Source organism: Cricetulus griseus (assembly GCF_003668045.3).
Source record: "Cricetulus griseus strain 17A/GY chromosome 1 unlocalized genomic scaffold, alternate assembly CriGri-PICRH-1.0 chr1_0, whole genome shotgun sequence".
In the NCBI taxonomy this organism is placed as follows: Eukaryota; Metazoa; Chordata; class Mammalia; order Rodentia; family Cricetidae; genus Cricetulus; species Cricetulus griseus.
The window spans coordinates 261,733,672-261,753,204 of record NW_023276806.1 but is presented as its reverse complement, the minus strand read 5'-3'; the positions used below and the strand labels follow the sequence as shown (position 1 = coordinate 261,753,204).

General features: G+C 53.6%; 1 protein-coding gene and 1 long non-coding RNA gene across 6 annotated transcripts in view; one reads left to right on the top strand and one right to left on the bottom strand.

Annotated features, from left to right (window-relative positions):
- Positions 1–2,819, bottom strand: part of LOC113833353 — a 31,865-nt gene extending 29,046 nt beyond the window's left edge. For all 5 annotated transcript variants that reach the window (XR_004772085.1, XR_004772082.1, XR_004772083.1 and 2 more), the window contains exon 1: positions 2,737–2,819. This is a non-coding gene — a long non-coding RNA (uncharacterized LOC113833353). The remainder of the gene's footprint in view (positions 1–2,736) is intronic.
- Positions 2,820–2,928: 109 nt separating this feature from the next.
- Slc19a1 (solute carrier family 19 member 1) lies at positions 2,929–18,209 on the top strand. Its single transcript, NM_001246831.1, is given in 6 exon segments — positions 2,929–2,981; positions 8,442–8,671; positions 10,380–11,136; positions 11,365–11,575; positions 13,205–13,346; positions 16,961–18,209. Coding segments are annotated over 5 exon segments (1,557 nt in total). The 5' UTR covers positions 2,929–2,981; positions 8,442–8,488; the 3' UTR covers positions 17,225–18,209.
- Positions 18,210–19,533: the final 1,324 nt, after the last annotated feature.

The following is a 19,533-nucleotide window of genomic DNA, read 5'->3' as shown; positions in this document are numbered from 1 at the left end:
ATGGACTTTGGGACCATTAACAGTGAGCATGGTTGCTGGGTTCCCTGGCTGGAGTGGCTATGGCAGGGAAACCCCATTCTGTTCTTTCTCTTCCTGGATCTATCCAGGGAGGGCTCGAGTGCTCTCAACTGAGCTTGGACTGTGGGAGGAAGTGACAGCTGGGCTTCTTTCCCTCATGAGTCCTGCCAGCCAGGGGCTAGGATAGTGCCAAGTGCCCATCTCATTCTTCAAACTCCCGGGTATAGCAGAAATGCCACTCTGTCTCACTGGTAAGAGGCTTGGAGCTAAAGGGCTCCCCAGAGGCACCTCTGAGTTTAGGTGGACTGCTTGCTCCTAACTTCAGAGCCCAGACCCCACTAGACAGCCTTACCTCTCACAGACCTGCTGGGAACTGGGCTAGAGAGGTAGGTGTTGGTGAACTGACTTCACATGGTAATTGATGGGCAAGGAACACTTGTTCTCTGGGGGCAACAATGCTATTATCTGAGACCAAGTTGGGGCCCTCTGCAAGGGTTTGATACCATATGGGACTGAGCTGCAGAGCCCACCCACACTCCTCCAGATGCCTGTGGATCTGCAAACTTCAAGCCTTGCAATGAAAACTATGCCTGGAAGCTAGAAACTGTTGAGGTTGGGGTTTGGCTCCTGGCTCGTCCTGACCCCTCCAGCACATGGCACCATCCTGGGTACCAGCCTTCTATCCCACAGCCCAGACTGAAGGCAATTGCCATGCTTATACCAGGACATAAACAAATGATAGGTTATTGTATACCTAAGAAACCAAAATGACTGTCCTGGTCCTGTGGAGCCCTCCCAGTGCCAGCATCTGGTATCTTAGAGAACATTCTGGAAGCCTTCTTGTTCTTCCCTAAGTGGCTGTCTCCAAATGATACAGGGGCCATTCTACCCCTAGTCCACCCCAAAGAACAGCTCATTAAGGAATTCCAACACAGCGAGGGCCAGGCTAAAGCGAGCCCAGTACCCCAGAGTACATGCTGAGTTTGTCAGGGTGTCTACCCCTCCATGACATATAAGTCATGTGGATTGGGTCCACTACCTTGTCCTGTGGATAGAATGCTTCTCACTGAGCCCCATGAGGGCAGAGACCTGGCTGGCACACAGATAGTCACACTCCACCATCCTCCATCTGGCCCATGGGGTGAGTTCCTATAGACTCCTCTTTGTCACTTACTCAGGACAGGTGCTCTGAGGCCTTGCCCTCCAGGCTGTAAGTAGTGACCTGAGGGTATAGATTACTGACACAGCCAGATATGAGAGTCCTCCAGCTCTCCCTAAAATTCTTCAAGCTACCTGACCATCACTTGCAAATAATTTGAGATGTGTTCCTGTCCTAGCTATTCACAAGGACTTGTGTGTCGGATGGACCAAGTCTGGCATGGTAATGGCAAGGGTCCTGCAGGTTTCCCAGGCAGGCTTGAGACTGATTCCACTCTGCACACCAAGAGGTGGGGCAGCAGGCAGCCCCAAGAGTGCATGCATCCATGCTGCCAACATGCAGAAAGGAGGCATTGGGGCTCCCAAGCAACTCATGATGCCTCCACTGCTTTCCACAGCTTTGGCCTGAGAAGCACTCCAGCTTCCTAGTCAATGCCTTGGGCTCAAGGGTTGAGTTCCCCTTGTCCAGTAATTAGGTGGCCAGTGCCTTTGCGAGTACCACTGAGGGCCAAGTCCAGAGAGGGGTGTGGCCGCCATAGGCTGGGGGAGGTGTAGAGACTGGGTGTCTATGCCCGGGACTCCCATATCCATAGGTGACCCCTGCATCTAACCTCCCAGCATCCTACAACCTTGGGATCTGTTAAGCCAGAGTTGCTGTCAGTCATTCTGCTTTTGACCCGTGCCCCTCCCCATTTGTTCTACTTTGTGCCTAATACGCACGGTTCTGTGACCCCTGCCCTGCACAAGTACTCCACCAAAGCCCATCAGGGAGCTCCGCCCTCTCCTAACTCACCGCAAGCTGCCAGCGGCCTTCCATCGGCTGAGCATTAGCTTAGTTATCTCTGTTGGGAATGGGTTCGGGGATGGGGAGGTTGTTAGAGGACGGAGGTGGGTGGCCTAAAACACTTAGGCCAGACTTCTGTCCCTGTTAACAGAGTCTAGTTGATAGAAGGTGGGTGGTGTGTGTGTGCGCGCGCGCGCGTGTCCGGCAGATGCTTTGTTCCTGGGACCTGGGGTCTCCCTCCCTGCACAGCCAAGCACAATCCATCCGTGCCCTTGGAACCCAGACGCTGATACCCAAACAAGGGGCGCGCACAGCTATTGCAAGCAGTGCAACTCTAGCCTGCGGTCCCGGGCTGGCCAGTGCTCAGATCCCTGGACTGCTTTAGCAGGTGGGTCCCGGGCACAGTTTTTCAGACGAGCCTGAAAGAGCCCGCGCAGACTTCTGCAGGCCAGCAGGGTCAGGGGCGGATCCGGGGAGGGGCCTCGGCCCTAGGCCCGGTAGTCACCTCTGTGCTTAATCAGACCAGGCAGTCTGCTGTGAGCCACGACCCAGTGCAGCCGGGTAAGGGGCTCGTTACAGGGCTCAGGCCGGCCAGGCAGGCTGCGGGGCCGTGGGTCGGGTGAAGAGCAGTCGTGGGGTGGGGGGGAAAAGGACAGTATGGAGAGGGGTGGCGTGGGGAGGAAGCACAGGAGCGGGAACGCAAGGAGTCTAGAGATGCTGACGCGCTGTGGGTCGCCCGCGCCCCACGGAACCACACGATCCAGACGGTGACTAACCTCACTGGGCAGGGCGCACGCACTAGGTGTCTGTGGGATTAGCTGCCGGTGTGGCCAGGTGTTTGCTCCGCCCCCTAGTTGTTCCGCGGCTGCGCCCTGGACTCCCCACGCTGGCCACTCCTTCGGGGGCGTGGTCAATCTAGGTAGTCACTCCCCTCCATGCTTCGCTTGGGCCTCCGCGCGGGTTTGTGGGTGTTGTAGTGCGCGTGGTGCTCGAGCCAGACCGCTGCTGCTGGCTGAACCAGGTACAGGCCTGTGGGGCGCCTAGCTGGGGACACAGATCCGTTCTATGAGTGCTTGGGGAGCAACGGGGTAGTGCAAGTCGCGGTTCTGGTCCTTCGGGCGTCCTGACGATGAAAGCGGGGCTCTGGCTGAGTTCTACATTACAGGGTACCAGGGGCTCCCTGGAGAGACTGAGGAGCTCCGGGGAAGGTTTGCAGCGTGCCTAGAGCCCGTGTAGTGAGTGAAAGGCGCATGCGGGGTCCGCTGGGTGGAAGACCGGCAGAGGTCTTTGGGATGCATAGGAGCTGTTGGGTGGGTGCGGGCCGCGGGCCGGTGTCTGTGGGGTGTCAGAGTCCTAGTGTGAACGCCGGGCACAGGATCTCAGCGTTGCGAGCCTAGGTTCCGGAGCAATGGTCTGAGTGCTGGCCGGCACCCTGGGAGCATGGTTGCAGAACCCTCGCGAGGGTAAATTCCCCGGGCTGCCTGGTGGGACCTCTGAGCGCCATTTCTCTCCTTGTCATCCCTCTAGAACCGAGTTCTTTTGCCTTCAAAGTACCTTCCTGAGGTCAGGAACCAACCGTGTGTGTGCTCCTGCCCCAGCCGCCTTAGAGCACGTGTTGCCCGCAAGGAAACCCCACTCTCCACGCCTGGTACGTGGCACGTCTCCAAGCCCCATTGTTTAACTCAGAGGTTTTAGGCACAAGACAGCTCTAACAACTTCCCCTTGGAACAAGAGGTGTCTGCAACCAGTCCTTTGTGTGCTTCTAGCATCTCTGTGACAGGAATGAGTCCCAGGGCTCAGTCCACATTCCTGTTGAAAACCCCTGAGGAGTCTGGCTGATAGATAGCTTAGGCATAAACCATATTCTTGAAACTCCTCACCTTGTTAAGGCGCCCAGCCCCAACCCTGTGTGTCTTCAGTATGCAGGTCAGAACCTATGCAGGCCGTTAAGGAAGTCCTTCTGTGGCTTCCCACAGTGAAGATAGACTAAATCCTCACAGTTGCTTGCCTGACTTTAAGGAAGTTGCCTCTTCCCAGGGACACTTGAGGACCCACCCCACACCCCGCAGCAGTCCAAATGGACTAAGCAGAACACAGACACTCCAACTTAGCCTTATGCGTCCTCCAGGCTGGGGAGCAAGATGAGCCCCCAGCAAGGCACTGTTTTTGCACCTGCCCTCTACTTTCTTTCAGAGAGGCCTGTGTTCCTGGATGGGCTTCTGAGCCTGCAGCAAAGATACGTTCAGCACTCAGCTTCCACAATGGGAGGCAACAGTGCTCCTCGTCCCCCCTACCCCAACAAGAGCATTCCAAGATTAAAATGAACCTTCCTGTTTTAAGACAAAATGAAGGTTGCTGTTTGCTTTTGCTTTGGTTTTGGGGTGTCATGATAAGAATTCTGTGAGCAGTTGTGTTCTACACTCCCTGCTCACTCTTCTCTCACGAAGGTGCAAGGTTGGCCAGAAAGGGCTGTTTGGTGCCCCCACACCACAGCCCTCCTGGGCTGTCAAGGATTTCTTTCAGGTATCTGGAACAGGTTAGTTGCAAGTTATGGAGCAACACTGTTCATATGGCATATGGAGTCCAGGTTCAGCTGTGATGCCTGCAGGCCGTGAGCTTCTACACTCAGTTTCTTCAACCAAGCGGGTGACAGGGTCTCCCATCTTGCCTCTCACAATGGGTTTTGGCTGAGCTGAGCTGAGCTGAGCCTAGCTTTGCTAGGAAGAGCTGTTTGGGCTCTGCTGTAGAGAGAGGAGGCATTGCATTATAGCTGGACTCTTACTATGTAGGAGTGATGTTACCTACGATAGGGTAGAATAAATTAGCCGGCAGTCTCTGTATAGGTAACAGTCTGGGGCTACCTAGCATCCCTTCCTGGAGGTGCTGAGAATCCAGGCTGAAGCCACCTTGCTCCAGACCACAAGAGACAGTGCCAAACAAGAGTTTGGGCCTGCGTTTCCATCAGTGCCAGTGTGGAAGAGAGATTTTGAGTAGGACACTGAACTCTGGGCCACCATCCTGAATAGCAGCTTCTCTTCTGGCTGGCCTGTGCCTAGCCCAGGAGGCACTGGTGCAGTCAGCTGTGGACCTAGAAGTTCTGAGAAGTGGGTTTTTCTATGTTCTGAGTCCCTAGTTCCATCCAGTGCACTGTAGCCTATGGGAGGGTGGCAGAGCTGTGCTGGAATTGGGGAAGGCAGGTCTTTACGAAATGTTTCAAGTTTGAGCAAAAGTGGCAGCTGGAGGGGGCCACAGGGCCTGGCAGCTCCTGTTCCTGCCTCCTAGTATGGGGGTCACTAGGCTGACTTTGGAAGGAAAGGTTATCATAGGACAGATGGACCACCTTTGTTCAAAGCCTGTTGGCAGCTCCTGGATAAGATCAGGGAAGAGGCAGAGAATGTCACGGGAGCTTAGGGTGGGGACTAGAGATGGGGCCTATGGCTTTACCAGGAGCCCAGTCCCTGGTTCCCAGTCACCAGGCAACCAGGCAGTTCTTTTGAATGGGTGTTTATGGTGGAAGTCATGAGCTGGGCAGTGGACTGTAGACTTGGAATTGGTTCCGCAGAGAATAGGAGGTGCTCTCGTGTTCCCTGGAAGCACACCCTTGTCTGTTATGTGGTCTGAGAACAGAAGTCCAGAGGCTTGGAATACTAAGATTTCAGAGGATCTTGCTGTGATACAGTCCTGTCCCCCTGGACAGATAGATCTGAGTGGGTGGGTGGGCGGAGTTTTCAGAACCTCAGAGGACAAACAGGAGTCCATTTTGGGGACCTTGACCACTAGAACCACTTGCCCATCTGAGCACCGTTCCGGGTAGTACAGCTCTGCCAGTCTGATAACCCTAGATGTTCATGTAATGTGGGCTCCAGGAGTTCTTTGAGTGACCCTCTTCCAGCTGTGGTGGGACAGCTGTTGAAGTTCTGAACCCAGATCTTCAGACAGAACCCTGGTAGAGCCAGGTTGAACTCACTGTGCTGTAAAAGTACAGTCCCCTGGGTGTAGAAGCCTCAGGAATCTATGAGGCTGTATGTATGGAATAATACGAAGTTTTCTCTTTACTGGTGTCCGATCACTTCTGCTATCCCTGGATACCAAACAACACCAAGTAAAAGGTGTTCCTTTTATCTCTGGGGATGGCACCTTTCCGATGAGGGCCAATTCCTGGGGATTCCTAAGCCCATACTGGGCACAGAATCCTAGACTTAGCTAAGTTCTTGGCCACCACTTAGCCTGGGAGATGCTTTAGTTGGGCAAATGCAGTTGCCATGGGCAGTTGCCATGGACAGTTGCCTGACCTGGGCACCCCCAATAATGTGTGTTGGGGAATGGCTTAGCTCCGCTTACACCTCCCTCGGCCTCTCTCTCTGGAGGGGTCAATGCCAAGGGCTGAATCTCCTGGGTGCCGTGTCCTCCTTGGCTGTTTGTGTAGCTCTGGAGAAGTTTTGAAAAAGCAAAGCCAAGCAGAGCAGAGGTCAGTCTGTCCAGCTGAGCTGCTGTAGCCTGTGTTTGTTTCTTCTCCAGCCAGACCCCCTGCCTAGCTTGCTGTTTCCATTTAGATCCTGTCCCAGGCCCTGTAGCTTCCGGGCCACTTGTTACCCTAGCATCTTCCCAGACATTCCTGCCTTCTGGACCTCTGGAGTTCTGCACAATGGCTCACTCTTCCTCACAGCTCCCAACAAGTAAATCCACAAACCTCTGCTTCTCTGGGGGTCCAGGTGTTACCCAGTTTCTGTCTTGTCACAGAAACAGGACTTGAAGGAAGGGATCCTGGGCAGTCTTTACAGCTGCACACTGTGACTGAAGTCCCAGTAGGACAGCACACACTGAGGACCCGCAGGCCAATTTTCCTTCTTGAGCCTCTGTTTCATGGGAACTCAGAGGACACCCAAGGGCTCAGTGTAGGGTTTACAGGCTGAGAGTCTGGACCCCCATAGTTCTTCTTACATCTAGGGAGTCTTATTTGCCCCCTGCCTCACGCATTGGAGGGGATTTTACCCTAGTCCAGATCTGCAGCCACTTCCTGTCGCAGGCTGTAGTGAGGAGCGGAGGGGACATCTGAGAGCCTGTTGTAGAGGCCATCAGTATAGTTCCTCCTCCACCTTTCCTGACTACACTGCAACACACACACACACACACACACACACACACACACACATACACCGCCAACCTGGCTTAGCTTCCTAGTCCCTATATACGACGCCCAGCCTCTCTACTCCAGGAACAGGCAGGAAGCTTTATGTTAACTCCCTTTTGACTTATGCCAGTGCCTTATACAAAAAGCCTGAACCACGTGAACCTATAACATAGATGCAGCTTGGGGTCCTGATGAGTGGATGCTGCTCCTGCCTTTCTGTTAGGAAATTGACAGTGCCCACCTGTACCCAGAGCAGCCTGTGTCCAGGACAGAATCAGGGAGAGAAAAACACACTGAGCAGGTTAGTTTTCACCACAAATACTCACGAGTGCCCTTGGGCTATATGGTGTGAGGCCAGAGGGTCAGCAACTGGACAGACCACCAGTGGCTGGACTTGACCTGCCTTTGGGAGGAGGCCTGTCTTCATCTGAATGTCAGATCCACCTCCTCCTCAGGCTTCGTCTGTTTCACTCTAGGAGTCCTAGCAAGAACTGTGGAGTCCCTCAGGTCAGCTCCTACTCTATCCTGTAACCTTTCCCAGAGCTTGCTTTGCCTTGCCCATGGTGGCTGTCAGCTCCTGGTGGACTTCTGCCTCTCCCACTGGCCCTCCTTTCTATGACAAGTGCCTTTTAGAACTGCATTCCCCTGCTGTGGGGAGAATGCATGTCAGATCTGTGTGCTCGCAGTCTCCCCCACTGACCTCCATGTTGTGTCTGGGTGCACACCTGGTGTCCTAGCCTAGCAGAGCCTCTTCCTCTTGTCTTCTCTACACCTAGGATACCGCTGGAACAGTAGCTATCAACACCGGCAGAGCCTAGCCTAAGACCAGAATGAATCGGTGGTGCTCCCAAAACTGAATTTTCTTTTTTGTTTGTTTGTTTTTTTTTTTTCTTTTGGGGGGGGGTTCAAGACAGGGTTTCTTTGTGGCTTTGGAGGCTGTCCTGTAGACCAGGCTGGTCTCGAACTCACAGAGATCGCCTGCTTCTGCCTCCCGAGTGGTAGGATTAAAGGCGTGCGCCACCACCATCCAGTTTAAACCTGAATTTTCAATGTTATTAATATTACTTACTTAATAAAGTAAGGTGATCTGTTTACGTGACTTTGATTAATATTTAAATAGGTCTAGGTGCCTGAAGCTTTGGTTTGCTTGAAGACTCCTGGAGCCTGTGCTGGCCTGGTGTGAGGGATTAGGCTCCTGGTAGTTCTCAGGTTGGCAGAGCAGGTTGACAATTTGGGTCTGGGGCCAGCAGCCATCCAAGGCCAACACTGAATCTCAACTGAAAGACTGGGGAGTAGAGGGTTCCTTATGGGTGCCTTTGCTAACCCCAGACTCTTGGCTTTACCTTCCAGGTGGAGTGTCATCTTTGGTCACCAGTTCCCATGAGGACTTGGGCAACATGGTGCCCACTGGCCAGGTGGCAGAAAAGCAGGCATGTGAGGAGCCCAGGCAGGACCGCGAACTCAAGTCCTGGAGATGCCTAGTATTCTATCTCTGCTTCTTCGGCTTCATGGCACAGTTGCGGCCTGGGGAGAGCTTCATCACACCCTACCTCCTGCAACAAAACTTCACAATCGAGCAGGCATGTTGTTGTCGGAGGGTAGGGGAGCAGTGGTGTGGGCTGGGGGTTCTTTCCTGGTTTGGTATATGGGCAGCTGAGGCTGTGGGGGGGGATTACTGGGGCCAGAGAGACTGGGTTGGTTGTGAGCTTGGCCCTACCCTGACCTGCCACCTGCTGCAGTGAGCATACAGAGGGGCTTGGCTTGGCTTGGTTAACCCAGCCGGAGAGTGTGTCACTGGGCTCCATAGAGAGGAAGCCTGCGCTTGCTTTGGGACTGAGGAAGAATGCAAATGAAGACCCCTACTGCCAGGTGGCTTGTCTGCCATCCTGGTGAGAGAGCCCATGCCCGGTCATGCCCCACCTTGCTTGGCACCTGCCCCCAGCAGAGACTTAGCTGTTTATGTAAAGAGATTATTGAAGGTATTTTCTTCTTACTCAGCCCTGGGGACAGAGGGTCCTATTGAAACTCTGCTAATGAGCTTAAATCCAAGCAGACATGGAGGCGGTTTATTTTTGAACCTGCCCTTCATGCTGTGTAAGATAGGCCTAGACGAGGAAGGATGAAGGGAAGTCTCTGAGGTCTGGCTCCCCAGCTGCCTGAGGCAGCCTGCAGCCGGCCTGGGGGTATCAGCAGTTCATCTCGGCTTGACACCGCCCCTACATATGACCCAGGTTCTGTTTTGGGTCCTTGATTTTCCATCAGTGAAGTGGGGCTGGCCCTGGTGGCTGCTGGTCTTTTGGGGCAATAGGTTATTGAGGTGGCGTTTGAGTAAGGCTAGTGGTTGCTAATGGTTGGGCTGAGTTAACATGAGTGTGGGAGGCAGTGGGACCTGGGTCCCAGCCTCGGGGAGCCCAGGAGTGCCCATCCAGCTTCCCCATTAGCTGGATCTCAAGTGAGGTCCATGGGGGGCCTGCTGAAACTCATCCTGGCCTAGGAGGAGGTTCCAAGCAGGTCCACCTCCCAGGGAGAGGACAAGTGGACGTCTGTGCTTCACTGGGACGGAGGCTCTCCCTGCAGAGCATCCAGGGGCCCTAAGGCACCTGCCTTGGCCTGCCCATGCTACCAGTGGGCTCTGGCACCTCCCCGGGCAGCCATGTGGAGTCTGAGGCAATGCCTTCTGACCTTTGCCTTGCAGCATGTAGTTCCCCAATTATGTTCCCCGGCAGGAGCCCGGTAAGGGCGGCCTCCAGAAGCTGGCTCAAAGAAGGCCATGAAGGTTGGATTCTGCAGGCAGCGTGCCTGGTTCTGCCTTGTAGGGTGGGGTAGAGGGGTGACCTTATCCTCCCCTGGCTTTACCTCCCTAGTTTTCAGTTGTGCTTCTCTACTCCCACCCCACCCCCGTTACCATTCTCTTGCTTTTCCTTGCCCTCCTATAAAGGACTGAAGAAATCTGTATTGGGGCCTACTGGCCACGGTGCTGTTTTCTGCTTAGGTTTAAGAAGAGTGCCAATCAGAAAGCCTAGGTAATGGGATCCACATGCAATGAATGGCGGCTTGCCCCACAGTTTGCTAGCTCCCTGTGAGCTGTGCCCGGAGTCTGCAGTTTATTGGGCTGCAAGATTGTCTTGGTTCCTAGACGCCCTTCGATCCCAACCACCCGGGTGCGGATATGGAAGGTGCATTTGTGGTCATGAGGGAGACAGGGCCAGGCAGACTTTGGCTTGCTCACTCTGCAGTACTCAGTGGAGCAGCCAGTGTCGCTAATAGCCAGTGCCTGCCCATCCACAGGTGACCAATGAGATCATTCCGGTGCTGCCCTACTCCCACCTGGCCGTGCTGGTGCCAATCTTTCTGCTCACGGACTACCTGCGATACAAGCCAATCCTGATCCTGCAGTGCCTGAGCTTCATGTGCGTCTGGCTGCTGCTGCTGCTGGGCACCTCTGTGGTACACATGCAGCTCATGGAAGTCTTCTACAGCGTCACCATGGCTGCGCGCATCGCCTACTCCTCCTACATCTTCTCCCTGGTGCGCCCTTCCCGCTACCAGCGCATGGCCAGCTACTCAAGGGCAGCAGTGCTCCTGGGAGTCTTCACCAGCTCTGTGTTGGGCCAGGTGCTGTGGCCCCTGGAACAAAAATCCCAGAACTCCAACATGCTCAACTACATTTCCCTGGGCTTTATCATCTTCAGCCTGGGCCTCTCCCTCTTTCTAAAGCGTCCTAAGCACAGCCTCTTTTTCAACCGCAGTGCACTTGTGCACAAAGCCTTGCCCTGCGAGCTGGACCAGATGCACCCGGGCCCTGGCCGACCAGAGCCTGGGAAACTAGAGCGAGTGCTGGGCAGTTGCAGGAACTCCTTCCTGGTGTGCATGCTAAGTGAACTGGTGGGAAATTTACGACAACCACAGCTGCGCCTCTGGTGCCTTTGGTGGGTCTTCAACTCTGCAGGCTACTACCTGATTGTCTACTATGTGCACGTCCTGTGGAGTATTGACAAAAACCTCAACTACAATGGCGCCGTAGATGCTGCCTCCACACTGCTGAGTATGCACTGGAGGCCCCTTGCCCTTCCCAGCTGGACTGCAGCCAGCTAGGACTGCAGTCCAGGCCTACCCCTTGCCCTGGGCTAGACCACCAACATAGGCTGTCCTATCCTTTGCTCTACCCTACCCTTGCTCCAGAGCTACCCTAACTAAGCCTGAATTCCCTACCCATCTCTCCCATGGTTCTGCTTGCCCAAGCTTAGCCATGACTGATGCCTCCTACCTCCAGGCGCCATCACATCCTTCTCTGCGGGCTTCGTGAAGATCCGCTGGGCTCTGTGGTCAAAGCTGGTCATCGCAAGTGTTATAGCCATCCAGGCCGGACTGGTTTTCTGTATGTACATGGTCCACTACGTGACCTGGGTCCACAAAATCTGGGTACTCTACATGACCTACGTGCTTTTCCGCGGGGCCTACCAGTTCCTCGTGCCCATTGCCACGTGAGTAGGATGGTACGGGGAGAGGCTTCTGGAAGGTTCTGTTGGGGAGCACAAGGCAATGTGAACAGTTATATGGGAGGTCTGATCCATCTGGACACTCTTTGCCGTGCCCACTGCACTGGCTTCCCTGGGCCCCACAACCCCTGTAAGGATGGTGGAACCCCCTACCTCCCCAGTTCCCTCCCATCTCTGCCAGTCCTTCCTGAACCTCTCTATAATGCTGCCAACCCACAGACCACCTACAGTTGACGAGCACCCCAACTCCCCTCTCCTGTTGTCCGTACCTCTCTTTTTACCGGCATCCCTCCTACTACTTTGGGCCTGCCCCTTTCCTGGACTTGTCCTAAGTGCTCTCCCAGCCCCCGTGAACACTTTGAGTTTCCTGGTACTGACTGCGGGTGATCTCTCCAGATTGCACTGGCATGCATGTCCAGGCTGACCTTAGAGAGCACACACTGCTGTGTTTGAAGACACACTCAGCTCATGCCACGTAGGCATCAGATATCCCTACAGAGCTGGGCATGGTGGAGCACACCTCCAACCCCAGAAATCAGAAGGCAGAGGCAGGCAAGTCTCTGTGAGTTCCAAGTCAGCCAGACACAAGGTGAGACCTTGTCTAAAAGAAACCCCAAATATGCTCACATCACCAAACAGACAGCACATATACACCATCCACTGCATGTGTTCTGAGACTATACAATCTATGTTTGCAGTATCCATGTACATGGGTTAGCATACCACATGAGATTATATATATATAAATATATATATATTATATATATATATATATATATATGATACAGATTTCGTACACCATATGTACTTAGCACTTACACTGTGCGTGGCATATGAACATGGATTCACACCACACACAGGCACTTGCCTTCTTTTGCCTCCCCCACTCTCTACCTCTTCTGGGAAGACTTTGGCTCCTACCTCCCAGGGCTACATAACTGCCTCTTTCCCTACTTGGACGGCCTTCACACATTCTCTGGCCACACAGACACTGACACACTTCTCTGGGCACATACCCCTGCCTCCTGAATAGAAAGCACCTTCCTATCTCCAGGAGTCAGTTTCTCCATAAACATGTCCTGAGCCCCGCTGCTGCCCTGGGTCAGCCACTGTTGGTTGGTGGGTGTATGTAGGGAGGGGAGGGAGCTGGGGGAGGGGACTGTGTGGCTGTGGATGGGGAGCTTAGCTGGGAGTCTGGTAGTGGGCGGGTTTGTATGACTCCGTTGGTGTGTCCCTAAGTAGATGCTGGAATCTCCCTGGCTCTGTGTTCTTTGTTCATTTGTTTGTTTAATTAGATAGGGTCTCACTATGTAGACCAGACTGGCCTGGAATCACACAGTTACCTGCTTTTGCCTCCTGTGCCAGAACGAATGGCATTTGTCACCATGTCCAGTCTGACTCTGTTCTTCCCCCGTCCTATTCAGTGAGTTTGATCACAGTATGGCTTTTTTTGTTTTGTTTTTCAAGACAGGGTTTCTCTGTGTAGCCCTGCAGTCCTGGAACTCACTCTGTAGACCAGGCTGGCCTCGAACTCAGAGATCCACCTGCCTCTGCCTCTCGAGTGCTGGGATTAAAGGCGTGCACCCAGCCACGGTATGGTTTTTTACCTCCCAGTTTTCAGATTGCATCTTCCCTATCTAAAGAGCTCTGTGCCTTGGTCTTCGGGATCAATACATTCCTTGCCACTGCGCTCAAGACTGCCATCACGCTTGTGGTCTCCGACAAACGGGGTCTGGGCCTCAAAGTTGAAAAACAGGTAAGCTCCAATTTCAGTCTTGTGTCTTTCGGGGAGGGAATCCCATCATGTGGTCATGACAGGCCCTCCTGGCACCCACTTTCTGTGATCCATTCTCGGGGAACACAGATCCATTGTCACTGGAGTATACAGAATGTGGCCCACATTGGAGCAGGAAGTGAGACTGTTGGGACAGGCTCACATTTCCAGGGGCACTTGATGTGGCAAGGTTAGCCACTTTTATCTGTCCATGTGCCCCTACCCTGCTCCTGTCCAAGTTGAACCTCTCAGACTTGGAGCCCCCAAGTGGCTGGGCCTCCAAGGCTGGCTGAGTGAGTTGTTAGCCATTTCTGAGGAGTCCTTATCAGACCTTGTATGTCCTTACCTGGGCCTGTGTCACTGAACATATACTGTCACAACTCCTTGCTTTTCATCTCACACCTCACAAGACCTGATGGCTTTAAGCCCAGGTTGGATAGCTGAAGTGTTCATATCTAGAAGGGAGCTAAGGCAGAGGCCCTGGGTTCGAGTTGGCATCAGATGGCATTGGCCTACTGGCCCCTCTTGGCATGTGTTCAGTTTTCCCACCACAGCCAGCATTTTTTTTTTTTTTTTTTTGTATCTGAGAAAGCTGACTTTTCTGTGATAGGGACATTGTGATGGAGGAACTGCCCAAGTACCAAGCTAAAGGGACACATGAGGAGGGATGTTAACCAAGCTCCTTAGTGACTGCCCCAGGCTGTGCCTGGCAGTATCTTGGCAACCTGTGAAAACCGTTCGTCTTCCTGGAGCGTGGGTTTCCCTGGGTTGGAGGCCTGCAGGTTTGTGTGTGTCATGGAGAAGTCCCCACCCACCAAGGATCCCTAGTTGGCACAGCCTTGTCACTGAGGTTCGGTGTTGAGTCTGGCTGGCCACTGAGGACATACAGAGGAAGCAGATGTTCCCACATGCAGGAACATCGCATCCCACTGGAAAGCTGGCTGGTAGGATCTGAATAGGCCTCTGAAGTGGGGGTGCCAGGGTCCTGCCGCTTATGGCTCTGACCACCTCCAGCCCAGCTAAATCCCTCAGAGCATATCCCCGTAGGCTGACCACAGAATGGGCAAGTCCTGCCTGGCCCACAGAGTGGTAGATCCAGACCGAGAAGAGTCCATAATTCCTCTCTAGTACCCAGCTGCTCTTGGGTTGACTCACGGTACTTGGGCAAGGTCAGGGGTGGGTTGGGTAGGGCACAGTTTGCTGGCTTGGAAGGGCATAAGTTACTCCTGGGGGTGACTGTATCAGTCCTTAGAAGAGTAATGGCCCCTAAAGTGGAAGGAGCTGTCCAGAGAAACCCCAGGGGGAACCTCATGTGGCCCCAGCTATACTACTGACCTCTAAGGCCACTATGCTCTTTCTGTCTCCTTCCTTCTCCCTCCATAACCTGCCTCTCTTTCAACCGTTGGGAGCCAAATGGGTGGGGCCTGAGGGACCTCTTTAGAGACTGGTGCTCCCTTGTTGTCGCCTATGTCTCCCCCCCTCCTCCATTCCAGCTGCCCTGCAAAGGCCCCCTTGCAAATGAGCCTCAAATGAATGGGGTAGGAGGCTCAGTAGGAAGGGGGCTGGCCACAAAAGAAACTCCATCCCTTCTTGGGGGCCCTTGATCAGTTCTACTTACTGGCACAGACTATATATATTGAGGGGTCCCATGAGGGATGTTCTGGCTTTAGTTCCAGTCAAATTGTGAGATGGGTACTGACTTTTCTCTGGCTAGTTTTCTTTCAAGCATTGTATTTTGCTTGTAGTCAAGAGAGATGCAGGCTCCTGCTCTGCCCTCTCATACTTTACCCTGAGTTCGGAGAAGGGCCAGGGCAGGAGTCCAGGCAGTGGGAGCAGAGCCAGAGACCACTGAGAGAGAACCAGGGTGGAACTTAGGACTGTGGCTGGGAGCCAGCCTGGATGTTTGCTCAGTTTTTAAGTTGGGCTTCATTCCACCCAGTTTAAGAACTTGTGCAGGGATTCAGGTGCCTTGTGCTAGGTTCCCCTGGTTCAGCATCATAACATTCAGCTGGGGGACCCTTACATTGTTTCATAGCCACGCCCTTATCAGCACATGCCCTGGATATAGGTGTTCTCCCCTCGGTGGCTCCATTCTCCTGTGTGTGTGTGTGCCCTTGGGCTTCTCCTCCGAGACAAGGGCAGATGGCTACTGTAATGACTGTAGGCTGTCAGTGTGCCCGGGATAGCAGCTGAGCTCAGAAGCCCTGTGGTCTGTGTTCAGTCCTTGGGTATCACAAGTTCTTTCCTAGGTTTGGTGTGAATGTAGGTTTATTTCTCTGGAATGAAGGTACAGAAGTGGAGCTGTGGGTTCCCAGTGGGGACCATTCCCATCCCACCAGCAGGGTGTGAGAGCCCATTTCCCCTTGACGCTAGCGACCTTCTCCTATTAGCTGTTCGCGTGGGTTGTTTTCATTTGCCTTTTTCTCTTGTGGAACCAGAATCTTAGTTTGTGCCATCTGTCTCTTTAGAAGCCGATAATGGTCTGATGTTCAGTGATTGCATGTGTATTACATTACCAGTTACGTGGTGTGTGTGTGTGTGTGTGCTGGGTCCAGTCACTGTGTGTCACTGTGTGTCACTGTATGTGTGTGTGTGTGTGTGTTGGGTCCAGTCACCCTGAATGCTTGTTGCTGACTTTATGAGGACAAAGGTAAGAAGTGAAGTCATTACCACCCAGTAGGATTTAAGTTTCTTCCCAGGAGTACTGCCCATCCCCACCCATAGGTCCTCCTAAGCCTGGTGTGTCTGAGGTAGGGTCAGGTGCTTTCAGGGAGATGTCTGGGGTTGCATATCCTTGTCCTGGTCCTGGTACCTGCCCTCTAGCTGGGCTCTATCTGCCAGTCCTGTGGGTAGAGTGAACAGTTGTGCTGGACTTCTGGCTGCTTCACTTCCGAGACCCAGGAAGCAAAAAGAAATGGCCAGCACTTGCCGCACCTTTAATGGCTCCTGAGGTCTAGCTGGCTGACGCTTCTCTCCGCCCGCCCCCAGTGAGTGTGCCCACAGCATCCAGGGGTTTGGCTGACACAGGTGAAGAATGGGGAAAGGATGTCAACCCTGTCTTCCTGGGAATGGAAGTCTCTAATGAGCCATTTCTGAGTGTGCTTTAAATGAGATCATTTCTCATTTAAATGAGAAGGGTCCCAAGGGGCTTCAGGCAACTCCCCTGCCTCCACTGGGATCACTCCAAGTTCTAGGACCTCCATGTACATTTGACAGTACTCAGGTCCTCCCTGGAAAGGGGCATGACGTCTTAGTCACTGCTGTGCAGTGCAGGTCAAGGTTATGCCCAGTCTTGATAAGACTGGTACCTAGGAGAAGCCCTAGATCATTGTCCTGAGGACCACACAGATGCCAGACATATGCTGGGTTCTCTGGGGGATCTTTGGGGAAGTGATAGGCACCCCTTTTGTGGTTGACCATGCTGTGGGAGACAGAGGGCAAGGGGCCAAGCACCCTGGTATCTGCCCCTGGGCAAAGCCTATGACTCCTCTGGCCACCTGGAGGCTGAATGATGGAGAACTTCAATGGAATTCCCCAAGTGGGGCATGGGCAGGGGTGGGCACAAAACTTTAGGTCACCCATATTCTCTCTTTCAGTTTTGCATCTACTCCGTGTACTTCATGGTGCTTTCTGTCATCTGCTTTGTCGGGGCCGTGCTGGATGGCGTGAGGTACTGCCGGCGTGGTCGCCACCAGCCCCTGCCCCTGCCCCAGGAGCTGAGTCCCTTGGAGAATTCTGTGCAGGTGCCAAGTATGCAGGATGGAGGCCTAGGGGGACTGCAGCCCTCAGCACCACAGCTGCTCCCAGAGGATGGCGTGGAGGACAGCGAGGCAAGCTTGAGAGCTGAAGCCAAGGCCTGACAGTCACATCTTGACCTTCCTGGCTTCATCCCAGTTCGGGGGGAGAGGGGGGATTCCTGACTTAAGCAACCTCTCCCATGTGCGCTCCATCCTGAACCAGCCTGGCCTGATGCCTCAGATAAGACTGTACTGTCTTGAGTCCCAGGGCCCAAGATGTGGGGCCCCTGTGTTACCTTTCAGGAGCCCTCAGAATGTCCACAGGTTTCACCTTAGGAGCCACCTGCTTTAACTGAGGGATGATAGATAGTTTGTTCCTACTGATAGCCTCTGAGGACCGTAGGCCCAGCCTACATCATGCTTTAGCTGTGGCCAAAGCCTGCTGGGAACACTCAGGGCAGCTGCCTGGCTTTGTGATCCACGTGCCAGGGCGCTGTGAGCCTGGATTGCCTATGGCTTGCCAAGAAGAGCCCGTGTTGGGGTCAACTGTGCCCACCAGGCCAGCCCGCCTTAGCCCCAGGAAGCTCAGGACAAATCATGTCTGTCCTCAGGGCTGGTGAGGTAGCCCAGACACCAGCCAAGGCACACTGGCCCTGCGGGGTGCTGGTCCTTCTATGTGGGGTGGATGCCTCTCCTGGCTTCTGACTAGTTGTCATTTCCACCATTGGAGGTACTTGCTTGGATGGCTATCTGATCTTTTTTTAAAAAAAAACTAAAACAAAACTGACATTAAAATGGACAACTACATTTGGCTTTTCTGTTGTGAAAAGCTGGAGTCAGGTGGGCGCCAGGCACATTTCCGACTGATAGAGTAGCGGTAGGCCCTTTTCGCCTGCAGACGCCATCCCCGAGCAAGTTAGTACTCACCTGACACACATTCAGGCAGCATGGGTGTACCAGCCTTGATTGGAACCAAGGCCCTTCTAGAGGGGAATGCCTCAGGGGCTTGCACTGGGGAGCCATGTGAGAGTTACCAGAGTCAGCTGTGAGGTTAAGACTAGCTGTGGTGTGAGCACTTTTTCCAATACTTTATAAACAGACTCTGTTATGAGGGGGTTTCTTATTCCATGCTGGCCTGACCTGGTATATAAGGGCTGTAGTTGATTAGCCTAAGCCAAAGCAAGGATGCACATAAGAGACCAGGCCCTCGGTGTCCTTGAGTTGACCTCCAGCTCCAATACAAGATCTGACGCCTCCAGGGCATGCCAGTAGTATGCTCCTGGCTGACAGAATTGAGTAACCAGCTCATCGGAGGACAGAATTTGCTATTGGGGGCGGGGGTGGGGTGGGGACGACTGCTGAGCCAACTGTGCCTCAGGACCTACCCGAAGGTCCACTTGGGAAAGGTCATCTTGGGCACCCTGGGCTGAGGAAGAGGCTGCAAGCAGGGTGGGCCTGCTGCATCCATGTGTCTGCCCCAGCACCCTGAAAGCCTTACTGGGGAGGGCTAGTTCCATCCCTTTTGGACTTGGGGGTCTTGCAGGCCATGACTGATGGATACAAGGCAGAGATGGTGTGTGGCCACCCAGCTATGCCAGCCCACCCTGCAGCCATTCCTTATTGTACCCAGTGCAATAAGATGGTACCTGCTGGCATTCACCCTCAGAGCCCTCCCTCAGCACCTGCCCACCCTAGCCTGTGGCTCTGTAGCCCTCACCTGGAAACCTGTACTGGCTGAGGACAGTCACCTCTCTTATCCTGGGCCCTTCTGTCAGCCGCTCTTCACTTGGCTGGAGGCTTTGAACATGGTCTTCTCTGTCAGCCTCAGCCAGGACAAAATAGTGAGTACAAGTGGCGGTAGGCCTGGTGAACAGACACTGCAAAAATTTGGAGATTTATTTTTATTTTATCCGCATGAGTGTTTGCTTGCCTGTATAATGTGTATCGCATGTGTGCCTTCGGAGGGCAGAAATGGGTGTCAGATTGCCTGGAACTGGAGTTACGGATGGTTGGATGTAAGTTGCTGTGTGGGTGCCGGGAACTGAACGCAGGTCTCCTGTAAGACCAGCAAGTACTCTTAATTGCTGAGCCACCTCTCTAGCCTCCTCTACCTGATTTTGAAGTGACCTTGGATGCACTGCTGGATACCAGGTGGAGGCTACTGACATCTGTACACATCCGCACAATACATTGTGTACCTGTGCATGCCCGCACACCTTGTGTATAAACACACCTGCATATGTCTTTGCACACCTCTGCACAGGCATCTGCCTGTGTAACTAGGAACACCACGCACACCTCTGTACACCATATATGCGCACGCTTACGCATAGCATTGTATGACTACACAGCCACACACATTTGCATATTTGTGCATAGCTTCTGTACACCCATCCAAACCTGTGCATAGACACACCTGACCATGTACATGA